At 27.9% G+C, this 19,034-nt stretch overlaps 2 protein-coding genes across 2 annotated transcripts; both read left to right on the forward strand.

The window, feature by feature from the left end:
* Positions 1–767: 767 nt before the first annotated feature.
* Positions 768–6,027, forward strand: LOC113851362. The gene is made up of 5 exons (XM_027481826.1): positions 768–1,008; positions 1,334–1,446; positions 5,206–5,303; positions 5,500–5,690; positions 5,798–6,027. The coding sequence occupies exons 1-4, from the start codon at positions 807–809 to the stop codon at positions 5,639–5,641; spliced, it is 555 nt and encodes a 184-aa protein (XP_027337627.1). The 5' UTR covers positions 768–806; the 3' UTR covers positions 5,642–5,690; positions 5,798–6,027.
* Positions 6,028–10,997: 4,970 nt separating this feature from the next.
* On the forward strand, positions 10,998–14,297 carry LOC113851496 (cyclin-dependent kinase inhibitor 4-like). The gene is made up of 3 exons (XM_027481993.1): positions 10,998–11,392; positions 13,521–13,682; positions 13,811–14,297. Exons 1-3 carry the CDS (start codon positions 11,124–11,126, stop codon positions 13,878–13,880), a joined length of 501 nt encoding a protein of 166 aa, XP_027337794.1. The 5' UTR covers positions 10,998–11,123; the 3' UTR covers positions 13,881–14,297.
* Positions 14,298–19,034: the final 4,737 nt, after the last annotated feature.

Raw genomic sequence — 19,034 nt, forward strand, 5'->3', positions numbered from 1 at the left:
AACTTGATTTCCCAAAAGATATGAGAGCAAGATACCTCATGGTCATTACCAGCAATATGAATATCGTGTTCACCAGAAATAGCTAGTATAAGTACGAATGCATCCTTCATTTACAAGTTTTACACTAAAAAAATTACATCTATTAATTTTAAAAAAATATAAAATATTCTCTCAAGTTTATGAGTATCATCACGAACACCTAAAAATATTTATTTATTTTTAATTTTTATAATTTATTCAATTTTAAATAGTCATATAATATGACTTTATTTTTATTAATAAAATATTTTAATTTTATAAAATTCATGCAGTATCTAAGAAATTCATTAATTATAAAATTAACTTGTTGACGGGTACTTTTAGAACATAGTTAAGGAATAAAAATGACAATTTTTTTTATTAAAAAGTGTAATAGTGCATTTACTACTTGATTTTCAATGCATTTTAATGTAATTTTTAACAAAATTACTATTTATTAATTTTTAATTAATATTTTAATAACATTGGTTAACAAAATCTATTATGAAATAACCTTAAATGATTTTTTAATAATATAGTATATGAAAGTAATTTATTCACATATTACCAAGAAAATACTATTTCATAATTATTTTATCCCAATAAAATTTATTTCAAATGTCCATTAATAAATTAAGGGGCTTAAGCGCATCATAGGACTATGAAAATAACTATGAATGACAACTTCAGTCATTAACCGATATGTTTGATTAACAGTCACCCCTTCTTTCAATGTTACAACAACATTTCACACTCTCAAAGAAAAAGAAAGCCAAGTGAAGCGAATCATGGACTGGCTTAGACGCAGCCTTTCGAGGAGTTCAAGGAATAGCAAAACATCAAACACCCAAACACAGCCCAACTCCAAAGTACGACAAAAAGAAGAAGAAGAAGAAGAAGAAGAAGAAAGCATTTACGGGATCACTGAGGAACTCATTAACCACATCAAATCTTTCACCCTCGACACTTTTAAGAATTTCCCTCTCCGAGGTTTTCCCTTATTTATTCTTTCTTTTTTCTTTTTTCTTGTTCTTAATTGGAAAGAAAATTGTAGGATTTATGGGTTCAATTTTTTAATTTCCAATTTCTTAATTTTGGTTGTCCGTACTTTCCCTGACCCCAGATGATATAAATTTCTTCAATTCCCATGCTTAGTGATAATGTTGCTTGGAATTGAAAGCATTGGTCTCGCATTCTTCATAGGGGAACCTAATAATGATGCAGTGTTATTCTTCATTTATCTATTGATTGTATTTTATTAAACAAAATTATTTTTTTATTTTATTTTTTTGTTTGAACTGTGTTTTGGGTGCAGATGAAGATGAAGGCACTTATGGGGAAGAAACTCAATCCTCTTCAACAATAGTTAGAAAGGATCTCTCTCAGTGGCAAGAGAGACATGCAATCCTCATACTATCAAGAGTCAAGGTTTGTCTTCAAATATTCTTGCTTGTTTGTGGTGTTCAACTATTAAAGAGTAAAACTAGATGTTCTCTTTTATAGAAATAGAAGACTTTACCAGATTATCTTTCTCTGTAGTCCACATATTGTGAGATTGATGACACTCCTTTATCTAATGATTCTAATCTATAAAATCGTGTTTGTAATTCTAGTCTGCTTGCATTACATTGCTAAGTGCCCACCCCGTTGACTATCTAGTAGTTTTTTTTTTTTGGTTTGAGACCCTCAGTATCTGAAAGCTGAATTGGATGCCAACTAATCCAAGTCAAATTAGGTGAATCCATATTGCTACAGCGAAGTTGTAAGATTAACCATTGGGCTGGGGTGTAATCCCTTCCCTTAGTGATTCCAAAATTCAAATCCCTGATTTTCCAAGTTCCCTTGGGGTTGTAGTCTACAGAATAAGCTCCATTCCAGTACTGGATGGGTGCAGTAGGGGAAGGAAAGACGGATGTATTTTGTGAGCTCCACAAAATGCACTGTCTTTCGATTTCCTATTGCACCCATCCAGTGACCAGAGAGAATCCTTTCCCATACTCCACTTCTCTACTGTGACCAACCATTGCAGGGTGCTCTCTTGCATCCTATTCTTTTTCTATTTGCAATAGTCAAACATGAGATTGCTACTTAATGGGAAACTAGCTCCTTGCCACTTGGACCAACAAGCATTGGTACTAGCTAGTACCCTTAGTAGTTAGTACAAAACTACAAATATTTTAGTGCTCCTTAAATTGTCTATGTTGCCTTTAAATGATTATGGCAGCCTTAGATTCTAAATAATTGGGTTAAGGATAGCTAATGATTAGTTTATAATTTATCTCTTGCTTGCCAATGAATTATGAATAGACAGTAACTTTGTGCGGCTAAGAAATTTTATCAGGTGAACAAGAGAAAAAAATTTATCATAGGTCTGCCCTATGAAAAATTCATGATTGATTGAATAACAAATAAGCATGTAAAGCAAGTTACATGAAAAAACTTTGAACAGTACATTTCTTAGATGGATGAGTCTTAGAAATAAGAATCCTAAGATGGATGGGTGGTTATATGAGAAATGATAGAATAAGAAATGACCACATATGAGAGAATATTGGAATAATACCTACTATGGAAAAATGACAGAAAATCGACTATGGTGGTTTGCATATGTGCAAAGACATTTAAGGCACCAGTGAGAAAAATGAATAACATGATTTTTAATTCAGTGAAAAGGAGTAGAGGGAGAACTGAAAGAATTTTGGAAGAAATTATTAAAAGAGATCTTATGGTAAAGAACATCTCAGGGAATTTGGTTTTTGACCGAGCTTGATGATGTTGTGCAATCCATGCAGCTGATCTCACCTAATGGAAAAAAGCTTGATTGTTATTGTTGTTGATAGATGACTATAAATATATCAAGTATGAAGATTAGGAAGAAGAAAAAAGGACATTTAGACTCAAGTGCGCATATAATTTTGAACATCAACAAACTGTGGCAGCAAATGAAGCAATCTTGTGCCTTGAGATAGTCTGGTGTGTGGTTTCCTGTTCTTATTTTGTGTTCCTATTATTTCTCATGAATCTATTTTGGTTGGTGAAATGCAGAGAAATAATTTCCAATTTCTAACTTGCTGACGAGACCTTATATTTTGTTGGGGCTGTTGGCCTGAGTGACAAATTAAGGGAAGGGGATCAGTTATTGGATCTTACTGAGAGGCCCAAAGTGTAGAGGGTGTATATGAGATAGAAAAAGAACAATGGGGCAAAAAAGGAATTTAATGCATGAGTTAGTTAGAAGGGGCATGTTAAGAGTGAGAGGCGAGGTTTGTGGGGAGCAGGAGAAAATAAGTTGCTACATTCTGTTAGAGGGGGCAGAATTCCAGTATCAATTGGGATTTTTGTAGGAGCCATAGGCTCTGGTTATGTGTACTCACCTTTTTCTTGTTGGTATTCAATAATACTTGCATTTCAGTTTCCATCATACTTAAGTTCAATTTTCAACCAAGAGCATAGCATGATATGATAGGGAACTGCCAAGTTGTATATTTGAATGAAAAAGCTGGGTTATTCACTCATGAATTCTTTATCTGTGAATCTTCATTGTTTATGTTTGCTTCCTTCTATGTCAGTTGCACTCATCTCGCCAAGGGGGTTTCTGTTTGTCTGATGTGAAGAGGGACGGGAGGGACACTTTTAACTTTGTGTGTACTTTTTCACTTAAATTTTCTTTCCATTTTCCCCTGTTTCCCATTAACTTTGCAAGATCCCTTATTGTTCCATTCTGTACGTGTTTTATCTTGTGAAATTATTATTTCCTTTATATTTGTACTTTTTGAAAGTCATCCCACCAAATTCTGATACTATTTCTTATCACTAAAATACCAACAGTATTTAATGCTTAAGCTGATAAGTGAGCTCATTTAGATTGAGCAGCTGCAAGCATGATAAATTATGAATGCAATATGTTATACAAGAAGCGGATGAGTTGGTTTTATATTTATTGTCTTTCATTATTAGGTTTTATTTTCAACTTGTTGATTTACCAAAATCCCTCTGGTTTTGTGAAGGAGTTTAAGGATAAGGCTAAGTATAATCTACTGAAATCCTACAATACAAACACTCGTACATGGAATGCTAGACAAAGATCTACAAGCTACCATTTTTACGTCCAGTATTTAATGGCTTTACTTTAAAAACAAGAGAACTAATTGTGTGGAAGTGAGCTATTCTACTTCCAGGCTTAGACCCTCCCTTGAACAATTGGGCCTGTTTAAAAGAATTTATGGAAACAACTTATGACGCTCATAAGTTCCTTTTAGCTTATTTCAATAAACTTTTTGGTATAGCTTATTGAAATAAGTTGTTATCAACTTATCCTAATAAATTTTGCGATTAAATTTATAGCATAAACTATCATTTAAAAAAACCTTATTGGATAAGCATTTAAATAAGCTGTGTATCTAAACATACAGCCATTAACAATCAAGCCTTTTTACACTGGGTGGAGACAGCTGTATGGATTATGTGTCTACATGTAGTAAGTTCTAATAATAATAATGATAGAAAGGAAAATCTTCTATTATCGTGCTTGACATGATTTGCATAGTTATTAGTGTGTCGATAGGAAGTTAAATGTTTTACCTGCCTTTAATTTATTTTCATTTTAATGAAGTATATTATTTAAAAAAATACAAAGTGAAATTATTTATCCTTATGCTTCATATTATACAATTAAGGCAGAGTAAAAGAAAAGTTATTAAGAGTGTCATTAGGAACTTAGTTGTGGTATTCACCATCCCCAACTCTACAGTCATCTTTCGTTTGGTTGCTGGCTTTACATTGATGTTCTGAAGACGTTAAATTTGCAGGCATCAGTGCTTCTTGATAATCTTTAACTGTAATTTGTAGGCATCAACAAAGGCCTGAAATTATTGCCACACGTTATATGCTTTTGATAAACTTCTCAGTCATCAGAGATGTTTTCTAATACGGTATATATCTGTTTATATATGGATTTTGAGTTATGTAAACCCTGTCAGGCTAAAATAGTTTTTAATGAGTGGTGTCATTGGCATGTGTTTGGCAAGTGCATTTGATGTTTTTAGTTACCTATCTTATTAATAACTTTGTGATTTATTGTAAATAATATTAATACATGTAATCAATCTTATAGTTGGGGGGGGAAGGAAAAAAAAAAACCCCGGTACAATTAGTATCATAAATAATTCTAGTTTGGTTATATTCCAGGAAATATCTCAACTGAGATATGTACTCTGTCCTCGCCATTTGAAGGAAAATAAATTCTGGAAAATTTACTTTAAGCTTGCCCGGAGTCATGTTCTTGAGTAAGTGTTACAAATTCTTGGCAATGGTTTTTGTTGTGTTTTTCCTCCCCTCCGGATATTTGGTGCATGCACACACAAATACACAATTACAATGCTTATGCTGACACTTACACAGACAACAAATCAACAAAAAAAAGGGAAACTGTCCGAGTCATGCTTTGATGAAATATGACTCCTCTTCATTGCTTCTGATCAGATATGAGCTTCGCGATGTGCAGCGGGAGAAACTGAAGCGGATGGCTATGGAAGATGAGAAATCTTCAGACAAGAGCCCTTATGAAGTTGAAATGGCAGAAGCAACGCAAGGGAACTTTACTGCACCTTTACCCCTCACATAGAATGAAAGCACTAACAACATTGGTTGGTAGCATGAACAGAACACAACAGGTATTAACAATTACTTTCATTATTCAAATAGAGCATTAGTCTCAAGCATTTGTTGTGAATTTGAAACTATTGACACTTTTTTTATTCTTGACATAATTTGCTGACAGACAAAATGGTGCAGAATCTTTGGAAACATCTGATGGGGGATCATGCTTACAGTGGGAAGCTATTTCTTAAAATTGACAATTTGAGTTGCCAGTCAAATCACAAATCCACAATGTTAACAAATGAATCACTAGTGTTGTTTAATTTGGCTAATTAGTTTGTGATAAATATTTGTCCCTCCTCTTCATTCTTGTCATGGTCAACCAAAAACAAATGATAAATGTACAAAATCTGTTTGGATCGATGGAGTTGGCTACAATGATTATGGATATGAAAATAATGTTTATTAATTTACCATAAATGTTGAGAATAGTTTTTCTACAAGGTTTATTTCATAGCTTGTTCGCTAGTCAAGTGCCACGAGACATTAAAAATATAAAATTGTTCCAGCAAATAGTTTCTTCAAATCCTTTGGGATATGTTAATTGACCAATATTGGAGAGGGAGGGTCTAATTTTTACTCTTCTAACGTGAGAAAATGTACCGGTTAACATCCTCATTTTATTATTGCGTTACTTCATTTATTATTGCAATTCATTTTTAAATTATAAGAATTTTAAATTTTTACAAGTTGCAAAAGATCTTGCTCAAATGAGACGTGTCTCACTCTGACAAGATTAAGTTTTCTGGACCAGATGTTTTAAGCATTCTTACTTAGGATCATGTCTAGGCGAGAATGGATAATATTGTCTTAACTATCCTTTCGCTTAAGCGAGAATGCATAAAGAAAAGTGGGAGTTCTTTAAATTCAATTTCGCTTAGGCAAAATTATTAGAAATTTGTGTAAAAGTTTTGTTTGGTGTTATCACTCAGGCAAAAATGCGTTTCACTCAAGTGAGAACTAGCGGGCCAAAAATGGTATTTAAGAAATCTCTGTTTTAAAAACTTGTACTAGCAACTCCTTCTCACTTTCTTTCCTCAGAGAAAACTCTCTTGAACCCTGAATCTTTTTTGAATTCAAGTTTGGACGTCTGTTCCATTCGACCTCAAGTAAGTTTTTCAAAACTTAATTCTCCAATTTTGTTTCTATTTATCCATTTTTTCTCCTTTTTCCAAAAGTGCTCTATTTTTGCAATACATACGCCTTGATATTTTGGACAATATCTTCTTCAAATGTTCTAACAAATCTTTACATTGAGGTAAGAAAAACTCTATCTCACCGTGAAAACAGTGAAAATAATTGTGCTCATGAAAGTGTAATATTGTATTTATTTATCTCGTAAATATATGTTTAAATTGAAGTTTGATATTTGTTAAAGTTGGTAATACATGTTTGATTGATATTGAATGACTGAAACATATTTTCTTTAAAATATCTAATTTGGACTAAGTTCGGATGTGCTTGACTTTAGGCACGATATATTTAGAAGAGTAATAAATTGAACATCTGCTATAAGATTAACCATCATATTTTCTATAAAACATCTGCTATAAATTGAACTAAAATGTTAGTAAAATATGGATTTACCTGATTGAAAATCAACTTAAGTTTAACTTCTATCAATTCAAGGTATCAAAATTTGTTGGGCTCTCTAAAGTTTCTTCCAAGTTCTTACTTAATTCAGAATTCTTACTTCCACTTGATAAAAAAAAATTTGATTGTATCTATAATGATCATCATTACTACCCTGAAAAAATTCACTATAGCCATAATGATCATCACTACTATCTTGAAAAAATTCACTATAGCCATAATGATCATCATTCAATATTGTTTTTTGTGAATCACCTTGAGATCTTGCTTCCTTACCTTTGAATTTTTCAAAAAGAGACTCCAAACAAGTTTCTAATTTCTTATTCAATATCATTACCTCACTAACACCAAAAGCTTGAGAAATCAACCATTTTATAAACTTCAATTTGTATCTAAGGTCTAACACAACAATAATAAACAACAACATATTTAGATTGTTAGGAGTCCCCCAGTACTTATCATGTTTTTTTCTTTATTCTTATATCCATTTCTTTAATTCTTACATCTTTGAATTCATGACATATTTGCTTAATCTTCTTTCTAATTCCAAGAACCCTAACATATACATGTTACTTGTCACATAAGATAAATCAAAAATGCACAAAGTAGCTTCATAAAAAATCTTCAAAAATAGTAAGATTGAGCGTACATAGTCCTTCACTTATAGGAACATAAAAAAAGGTTGAATTCCACCTAGTTTTAATATATAGGCAAAGAAGACCTTTGTATTCAATATATCGTTCAATACATGCCTTAAACTTTGTCAATCTAGAAGGAGAAGATCTTATGTATTTCACTGCAGGACGAATTTTTAAAACAAAATCATCAATCTTTTTTAAATCTTCTTTTATAATCAAATTCAAAATATGCGCACAACAACACATATGAATATATTCTTCATCCAAAACTAAATAGCCTTTTATTGAGATACTAAATACCAACATTATTTGATGAGACATTATCAACTGTCAAACTTAAAATACAATTCAACTCCCACCTGTCCAAGCACTTCTCTATAGTCTTAGCAATAGTTTTTCCTGAATAGCTAGTAATTTGACAAAAATTTAGAATTTTTTTTTTCTAGCTTCCAGTTATTGTCAATAAAATGTCTAGTCAAGCATAGATAATTAAAATTCTAACCAGAAGTTCATGTGTTAGTAGTAAACAAACCCTTTAACAATTTTGAGAAAGAATTTTTTTCAATTTGCTCTTTTTTGTCTCCCATAGCTCCAAAACATCATGTGCTAATATATTGTGCAAAATGACATGAAATTTTGATTGTAAAACACTCAAAAACTTTTGAAATGATTCGTGTTCTACACATCGAAAAGGAATCTTCATAGCTAAAACACATCAAAGTTGTAGTCATAGTATGACTGATTAAAGTTATTTTGATTTAGGTTAGTTCTGTGATACTTGGAAAGAATCCTGTCGTTGAATGACTTGTGATCATCATGATTCGATCATCTCAAATCAATTAAAGATGAAAACTTGATATTTTCAATAATATGCGTACTTATAGTTCATTGAACCTTCAAGTTGTTACATAGGTCAAGTGAGAGATTGTTAGATTAATTTTAATAATCTATATAGTGGCTTATGTAACTTATGTCATGACTCTAATTAAAGATTTATTATGATGGTTGTTAAATATGAAATATAGAATCATTGAAGGTATAATTGTAAAGAAATCATCTCCTCTCCTTTTAGATAAAATGAAAGAGCGATTACCATGATAGAAATCACAATCATTCTCATTTTCATGGTATTACGATACCTAGAAAAGAAAACATTTTCTCTCAATTATCAAAAAGGAGTTAAAAGAATAAGAAAGAATTGGATAAAATACCAGGGCTCAAGAATGTCAAAGGGAAATCACATTAAAGCACAATGAGAAAATACTTTCTCTCAACTATCAAAGAGTAGCTAAAGGAATAAGGAAGAATTGGAGAAAATACCAGAGCTTAAGAACGTCAGATCACATCAAAGCACAATAAATTCAAATTAGTGCTCTCTAAACTTTTAATTGTGTGAAAATTATAAAATTTAATATCAATAGTAATTTTATAATAGTTACATCATAAATAAAAATTACATAATGAATTAAAATCTAACACATAATTTTAATCTAAAGCATGATGATTATGAAGTTACTATGTCTAGATGAAGCTATCTTTTTTTTTTTGAACTATAACCCTCTAATGTAAAAAAAAATTCAAAGAAAAATATTTCTTATAAAAGAAGTTTACATATGAATATTATATATTTTTTCCTACAATTAAAATTTATCTTATTACATTTTTCATTGCTCAAGGTTTTGATATAACATTTTCACAGTTAATATATAAGTTTAAATTATGTACATACATACATAGATGATTATCATAATAAAATTTGATTTGATTTAGCATTTTTTTACTGTATAATACTAATTTTTTTTGGGTTTTATTTATTAATTTTTATTCATTTATGTAAATATAATGAAATAAGATATAATTATTTGTCTTTTTAATATTATATATATATATATATATTAATATTATCATTATAACAATCTTAATAGTAATTTAAATGGTGAGATATCATAGCATCTCTCATATATTTTCTATTCCCAAATTGTGGCTTTTGAAAAAAAAATTTAAAAGTTTTTTAATTTATTTTAATAACATTTTTCTATAGAAATTATTAAAAAATTTTAACTCCAATATAATTTTGGGTTTTATAATATTTTAATATTTTGATTTTAGTTATTTTATTTTTTATTTTACTGCTTAAATTTTTAAATTTAGTAATTCTCTAAATTTAAATTTTTTAATATGTAGAAATGATGTAATTAATTAAAAATTCATTGCATATTAATTTTGTATGAGTTCAAGTGATTAATAGAAATAAAAAATGTTAATTTTTTAAAACAATCAGATACTAAATTAATATGATAAATTAAATTTATATGATAAATTTTTATATTATAATAAGATACTTGTTATAGTACCTACAAATTTGAGAAAACATTGTATTCTCTCTTTAAATTAATAGTTATAATTTATTTAATATTTTAAAAATTAAAAAATATTTGTGTTTTTAAATAAATTTATTAATAGAAAATTAACATTAATTTACAAGTATTGTAAAAATTATCTTATAATAATATTTATTAAATAAAAAATATATTATTATTATTTTTATTGAGATACACTTTATATTCATATCCTCACATAATTAATGCAATTTTAGTATTTTTTTCAGTAATAAAAAGTTTAATTTATTTTATTTATTTAAAAGTAATCTAAACATCCAAAATACATAATTTTATTTTAAAAAGGAGAAAAACCAGAACCCTCTTCAAGAGAAAATAAGATAAATAGTTAATAAAAATAAATTAAAATTAAAATAATTTGTTTCTTAAGATATTATATTAAAAATAAATAAATTTGAAGTCATGCTAAAAATAATAACAAAAATATATTAAGAACACAGTTTAATTAAAAGCATTAGTTTTAATACTTTTGAAAACATTTATTGACATTTATCAATAAATCATTTAGAAGGAAATAAATACATTAAACCAATTAAAAATAAAAAATATTAATTAATATCCTTAAAATACTGAATAAAAAATTAAAAATATTTTTTTAATTAAAAACACAGTAACACAATTATGTCTTATCTCATAAAAAAAAAACTAAATATTGCATATAAATATAGAAAGAGATTGTTTCTTTTTACCCATTTCTCCCAAGTCCAAACCCTTTATAAAGACACTTTTTCCAGGTGCCCAGAACTTGGCCCCCTCTTTAGTCTTCTTCTACTCCCTCTTTCTCACCGTCGATTGAGTGAACCATCCAATTTGGGAGATGGGAAAGTGCATGAGAAAATCCAAAGCAGGTGGTGACGTGGCAGTGATGGAAGTGTCTACTTCTTCTCCTATCATCGGTGTTCGCACCAGAGCCATGACCCTCGCACTTCAAAATTCCCATCCCTACCTTCAACTCCGTAGCCGCCGCCTCCAGAAGCTCCTCTCGCCGCCGATTAAGAAAACTGCCGCCGCCGCGCCACGTGTCGCCAATCAAAACGTTGATCCTTTTTTCGCTGAAACTACGTTGCTCGTGGAAACGAAAGACAGGTATTTATCTGTGATTTCGTTTTTTTTTGTGTTCGGTCATTATATCAGTGTCAATTTTTTGAGACTCAAGACTTTAACATAGTTAAAGCTTTTTATTTTTAAAGTATAATTAAATTTGAACATTTAGGAAATGTTTTGTTTCGGAAAAAAAACTATTTTTATTTTCTGCTGTCATGGATTTATAAAAAATACTAATAATATTTTTTGTATAAATTTAAAAAAACAAGAAAAAGAATGAAAACACGAAGAAACTTTTACAATTTAAATTGAAAATAAAAATGATTCTTGAAACAAATAGGTCCTTAACTTTTCTCACGGTCTAAACTAAACCCGTTTAGTGAAATGAGGCATGGGTATCTATGTTTATATTTGTGTGCGTTGTGATGCTTTTATCTTTTCTTTATTTTTTTTTTATCAAGGTTTTTAATTAAAGATCGCCAGCAGCAATATTAACCTTCTGAATGTTTCATTGAAAAAAAAAATACGGAGAAAAAAATTGAATAGAAAGAATATTTTGTCTTTAAATTTGTTTATTTTCCTTTAATTAAGTAGAAAAATGTTATTTGTATTCCTTTTTATTTTATTTCATTCCGCCAAATAAAGCATCGGCGAGCTGTATTGACCGTGTTTGTTTGTAATTTTCTGCGATTTGAAGCGTTTGGGAGAGTCAGAAAGTGGCGTTGACTGAGAATTCAATTTTGGATTTTTTATTATTTTTTTGGGTTTGTTGTTTTTAACTTGTCCGCTATTTACTGAAATTTCGAGTTTTAATTGTTTTTGTGAAAAATACTTTTGAAATGTGTTTGATAAATTTGAAAGACATTAGAAATTAAAAAAATTTAAATTATTTTGAAAATTATGTTAAACATGGACCTGCAGTTACTTACATATGTTTTGAAAATTTTTGTGGTGACTGATTTTATAAGTATTTTAACCCTAATGCTGATGTAAGGGAAGCTATGTTATTACCAAAGGTTTGGGTCATAGGATCCGCAACTTTTCGCCATCACCTACTGAATAGTTATTTATTACATGCTGTATTTTCAGGGATTTTGATGTTTTGACTATAACTCTTTAATAATTGCACCCACCCTCGTGTAATTTTTTATTAAATAATTATTTACTTTAATCTCTTAATTATATTTTAAATTATTTTCGTCTTTAATTTTATAAAAAGATATTTTATTTTTATTCTACAAAATAACATTTATTTTATACTTTTTAAAAATAAAATGACAATAAAAGTACAATAACTAAAATGAATAATTTTTTAAAAAAAATTAAGATTAGAATAAAAATTTTGAGGACGAAAATATATATTTACACTAAATATTACCTGCATCTGCTGCTTTACATTAAAATATTGCTCAATCGAAAGCAACAATGCAGTGATGTAGTGGTGCTTTTGGTATTCAAGTATATTTATTCATCTTTCTCCTCCAATGAATTTCTTTAATATATTCCTTAAAAAACGAGTCTCCAGCTAGAAAATTGGGTGTAGTGATGATGTCATATTATTTACTAACGTAAAAGAATTGAAATTAATTTTTATTTAGGTTTCCCTCCAGATTTCTGATGAACTCTCGTAAGTAATTAATAGGAAATGTTTCGTTTCTCTTCACCGTCTCTATCACATTTATGGTCCTTTTGATCTGCAAGATCTCTGTCTGGAGTTTAGTGCTCCATAATGGTCATGTTGAAAAGAAAATTGACCTTTGTAATGTAATTATGTAAGGAGCAATAACTTCTATGAATCTATGCCTCGTATCATGTACATGGGGGGGATTTTACTGTTTGAGTTTACAGTGAGAGAGAGACTTTGGTTGTCTCTTGCTTTGTATTTTTTTAGTGCTTGAGCCCACCGAGTCAGAGGTTGTCCCTTGAAATGCCAACTACTTTTTGGAATAGCAAGTTGTCTCTAGTTCTATACTGAAGAAACTTTGTTGGGAAAATCATCTTTATTTACTTCACTTCTAATATTTAGCTGCCAAAGTTAGCCTGCAGCTGGTGCAGAAACTTTTGATTACCTTTATGTTACTGACCAACACTTACATTCGTATGACTGTCAAATTTTTATTAGATTCTTTTCTGGCAAGAGTATTTTGAATACAATTTGGTTGTTGAGCAGGAGCACCAGGGAAAGCACACCTTGTAGTTTACTTAGAGATTCAAATGCTGTTGACACCCAAAATATCCATGAACTCATACAAAGAAATATTCCAACGGCTTATGAGATGGATGAGTTCTTCGCCTTTGCAGAGAAGCAGCAGCAGACAATATTTATGGACAAGTATTGTACCTTAATCCAATTATCTCCACAAGTCTTCTTTTTATTTTGTTAATTAATTATTTGTTCAATTTTGCTTGCTCTTGGGTTTTTCCCCCTTTTTTTTAATGTAAATATGTAATATTTCGCAGGTACAATTTCGACATTGTCAATGATATACCTCTTCCTGGACGGTTCGAATGGGTTCAAGTACATAACTAGGCTAAGCTCTAGTAACATAGGCTTCTATGCTTCCAACTTAACAATTGATTAAAGAAAAGCTATTGTGACATGTAATTTAACAACTAGCAGTGTTAACTAACGAATTAGATTGCTTGAAGCTCAACTAGAAAAGGGTTAGGACATGCTAAGCATAGATTTCCAAATTATGAGTAGTTTAGTGTTTCGTTTTGTTGATTTTAGGGTATATCTAATTGTTAGGATCTTTCTGTAATTTACTTTCCTTCTGTGCATAATTTAGTGCGTATAACTATGATGTGTAGAAATACTGTAGGCTAATTATCCTTCCCTTTACTCAAAATTTAGCGTTGATATATGGTATAACCATTTTAGTGCACATTTGAAATTAGGCTTAGAAAGTTCCTCCAAAAAGCAGTTTAATTGAAAGTATTTTCCGGTCATATTAAAGTTAGATAATATCCCTTCGAATTGAAGGTATCTGTTAACAGCGACTAATACCTACACAACAATATACAATAGCGACCCGCGGCAATTTGCACCTATCGCACTTAATTGAGGTGTGTCACATGGACTACGCCTGAGATTTGGTCTTAAAAGCTTATGAAAAAAACTTATAAAAAAAGTTTAGGATTCGTTAATTTTTAGTTTATTTTAATAAATTTTTAGGTATTTCTTATTAAATTAATTTATTTTTTAGCTTATTTTAATAACATTGGTCATTAAATTTATAAAATAACTAATCATTGTTGAAAAAAGTTTATTGTATAAGTGATTAAATAAGCAATTGTGTTAGGGGTGAGTGATGACCAACTTAAAATTGTCCGAAATAGAAATACAAATATAACTTGAATTAGATCAAGTTACAAGTTTTATCATGTGTCAACTGGGATTGGGATTGCAACGAAAAAATGTAAATCGAAAATAGGAAAAAGAAAAATTAGAAATTATAGGAGTCGTTACTAAATTTTTTTTAAAAATTTAAAAATTATTGAAAATATAGTTTACTTAACCAGATCTAGAAATTTTAATTATGCCTGAGAAAAATATTAGTACCTCATGATGTCCCTAAAAATAGTTATTTGTGTAAAAATTAAATTTTTATTTCATTTCTAAATTTGATATTTTATTTATTAAAGAATAAAAAAAGTTTTAAAGTAATTGAATCAGACGAATTTTGATCCTTCCGCTTTCATATTTCTGTTACATATTATGAAAAACAAGGGCTACTTACTACTAAAAGAAGGGATTTTTTTTTTGTTAAAAGGTATAAAATTAAAAATAAAACCATATTAAAAGATTTACAAAAATAAAAATAAATTCTTCAAAAGTGTTAAAATGACTAAGATATATTCATTATTTTAGCATTGCTTAAAAATAAGGTGAAGAATTTAATTTTATAATTATGTAATTTGTGAATAATAGATTAATTTATACATTACTATCTTTAATTGTTATGTGAATTTAAAGATTTGTTTTTATTTTAAGGAAAAAATAGACAAATATTTAGTATTTTGAAACAAAATAAAATTTTAAATAATTCACATGTACATATTACTAACTAGTAAAATCAAACTGATATTTTTACTATATATGAATGATAAAGTAATTTATATATTATTGTTTTAAATTGACGTGTACATTAAAAAAATAGCATTTATTTAAAAACTAAAATATTAAAGAATTTATAATTAAAGATATTTATTTAAATTTTTATTTTAAAAATAATATTTATTTATTTTATCATAAAATTGAAAAATATCTTATGTGACTTTTTAACATGTAAACAATAAATGTAATTTATTTATTTATTAATCAAAAATAACTTAAATACACGAAGTATTTGACAACGCAACTAAATTGGTAGTCTTATGATTTTATAACATGTTAATGATAGAGATTTTTATACATCATTATTATTAGAGCTATCAAAAATTTTATTTAATCCAACCTTACCCCATGTGGGTCAAGGCCAAAAAGCCCATCAATTTATAAGCTCATAAGGCCAAAAATCTCACGGACCAAGATTGGGATTAGAGTTTTATAAGTTAAAAAATTTATATGTTCTTAAAAAATTAGATTTAAAAAATTTGATATAAATTGCGGTAGTTATTAGAATATTTAGTAAAAATATTTATTTCATATAATATTTTTTATAATAAACTTGTAATCCAATAAAATTACTTAAAAAAAAAGAAAAATAAAATTTATATAATATTAAATATTTATAATGATTGTTATTAAATAAATTAATAAAAATAACGATTATTATATAATTTTAACAATTTTTTTATATAATTTTTATCTGTATCAGTGATAATTATTAAATAATTGTAAGATTTTTTTTATATAATTTATAAATAAATTTTAAAATATTATTTGAGCATTAATTATAAATTTTTTCATATTAAATTTTTTTTATATTAGTATTTTTCTTAATTTATTTTTATAAAATTATTTAAAATATTATATATATATATATATATATATATATTATATTATGAGGATCCTATTTTATTTATATAAAAATATCTTATATTCAATAAATAAAGTCACAATAAACATATAAAATTAACAACAAAAAATAACACTGACAAAATTTGTTAAATCTAGTAAATGAAAGCTAATATGTTAAAAAAAAGTAAATAAACATTTTCATCGTAGAAATTGTAAACATAAAATATTTTACATTATAAAATTTATGGACGCAGAAAAGTAACACGTAAACATAGTAAGAATTAATAAATATTTAAATTAAAATAACTTGTGTTTCTAAATTTTTATCTTAATGAGAAATTTGTGATAAAACTTAATATAAAATTTTAAACTAAATACAATATATATATATATATATATATATATATATATAATTTAACTTAATTTTATACATTAATTTATTATATGTATATTAATTTATTATTTTAAATTCATAAATATACGTAAAATTAACTACACTATAGCATTAATATAATATAAAAAAATAATATGTACACGATAAATTAAAAAAAATACTTATATATTACATATAAATTGATAAGTTAACTAATAATTTAATTTTTTATTTATATATTGATTTATGTAAATATTTACTAATTTTTGAATTTCAAATATATATATTACAACTATATTTTTTTAATAATAAAAATCTATCTATACATATATATGTATATAAAATTTATTAAAATTAATCATTTAAGATTCTACATATTTATATTTATATTAAAAATAATCATACCATGTATAAACTTAAGTTATAATGAATCGATAATTATTAAAAGTCATTAAAAAAATTTAAACGTACTAGAACTGATTAAATTTATTAAAATAATTATTAATTAGTATTTTGTAAAATATTATTTATTATTTAATTATTGTTTGGTTAAAAATATTTAATACTTATTCTTAATTAAAATCATAAATTGTTAATGTACTATATTAAATTTAATCAATAAAATTAAACAAATGCAAAAGTTAAATTTAATTTAATTTTATAATGTAATTATATTTGATATTATTTTTATGATAAAGTTTTAATATTTTGAATAAATATTTTTTATTTTTAAAATTATTTTTTATATTTTAAATATAATTTTTAATTCATTTAAATAAAATAATTTAATAAATTTTATTAAAAAAATAATATAATAGTTATTATTTACTTTTTAAAATAAGTGGACTAGCCTACCCTTAACCCTGACCCTAACTCGCTATTTTCTTTATTTTGGGACTTAGGCCATTGTAAACTCACAACTATAGGGCTTTGAAAAAAAAAAAGGATTATATAGAGGGAAGCAAGCGCGCCAAGCTAAGCAATCCCCGCGAAGAATATTTTCTTATTACCAAAGTAGTCCCGTCTGTTTATGTCTATAAAGGCAAATAAAGCGCTCTTTCACCTAATCTCAGGGATACAGGGATAAGCGGTATGTCTAAGAGAGTAAGGTCAGTAAAGCTATAAATTGTGCAAAGCTTTGGTTTCGAACTGTCCAAGGGTCAGGTCAAGCAGAGAGTGCTTTCAAGGAACGAAGCTTTTTTGAGTATTATAGTAGAGGTAAACTTCATTCTAAAGAGGCATCCGAGGATAGGGTTTAGAATTTTGATCCATTTTGACAGCTCTAGGTGACGAAGGAAATGGGCATAATGGCTATGGGTAGTGTTCACTAGAAAAAAAACTGTTGCAGATTGAAAAAAAAGAGCCTAAACTACTAATACCATATAGAAAAGTACATTTGTTGAATGTGTTGTGTGAATACCTAAATTTTACCTGAATTATATTTTGGACATTAACATAATGCAAAACAATTAACAAAAATTAAAAAAAATAGGTGTGTGATAAGATGGTGCCTTGCTGTGTATTATGGTTAGCACCTTTTAATTAAGGTTGATTTTGTGGAGATGCTAGCAACAGAGGTTGACTAGGTAAGTAACATATTGCACACAATCATTTTCTTTCTCCATGAGTTCTTTACGTGACACGAAAAAGAAGAAAGAAAATTACTAAAAATGGAAGAGTAATGCATAATTTTAAAGAAACTAAGGATAAAGTTGTAGGGAAGAGATTAGTCCATAGGTGAGTAAGGAAGAGTTTCTTACACTACAGTTTTGGCCTTGGTTAAGAAGGCTGGGGCTTGGTCTTCAAAAAGGGGAGTTCTCTGGAAAACGGAGGATTTTACAAAAAAAAAAAGAGCAACAAATTAAGAGCAGAGGTATTGTTCGGAGGGTAAGTGTACTCATTGAGAAGTAATAAAGGGTTCTTAAATTAAGTTCTTGAAATATCGTTCCGCAAGGATTATTTTTCAATTACTAAGAATTTTCTAATTTAATTGTTTAAGCTTCAAATATACGAGATTAATCAGAATAAGAATAAAATCAATTATAAAACTAAGAGCAAGGAATATAATGCACGTCTTGGTTAAACTTATCGGAGAGGAATCTAGGACATATGGATTTTCACATTCAATCCTTTATGTTATTTTTTTGTTTAACTCTAAATCCAATTTCCTTGTGATTACCAATCATTCATATAAATATTATTAATACCCAATGGTCATGCAATATTAATATTCTTTTCTTTAAACTAGCATCCCTAATGGTCATGCAAGACATCAATTTAAGAAAGCTTAAGGAACCTATGAATTTATTAATTTAATAACGATTAGAAGAGAAAGATTGGTTTGGTCT

Source organism: Abrus precatorius, unplaced genomic scaffold (genome assembly GCF_003935025.1).
Source record: "Abrus precatorius isolate BTA unplaced genomic scaffold, Abrus_2018 Scaffold9, whole genome shotgun sequence".
Lineage (NCBI taxonomy): Eukaryota > Viridiplantae > Streptophyta > Magnoliopsida > Fabales > Fabaceae > Abrus > Abrus precatorius.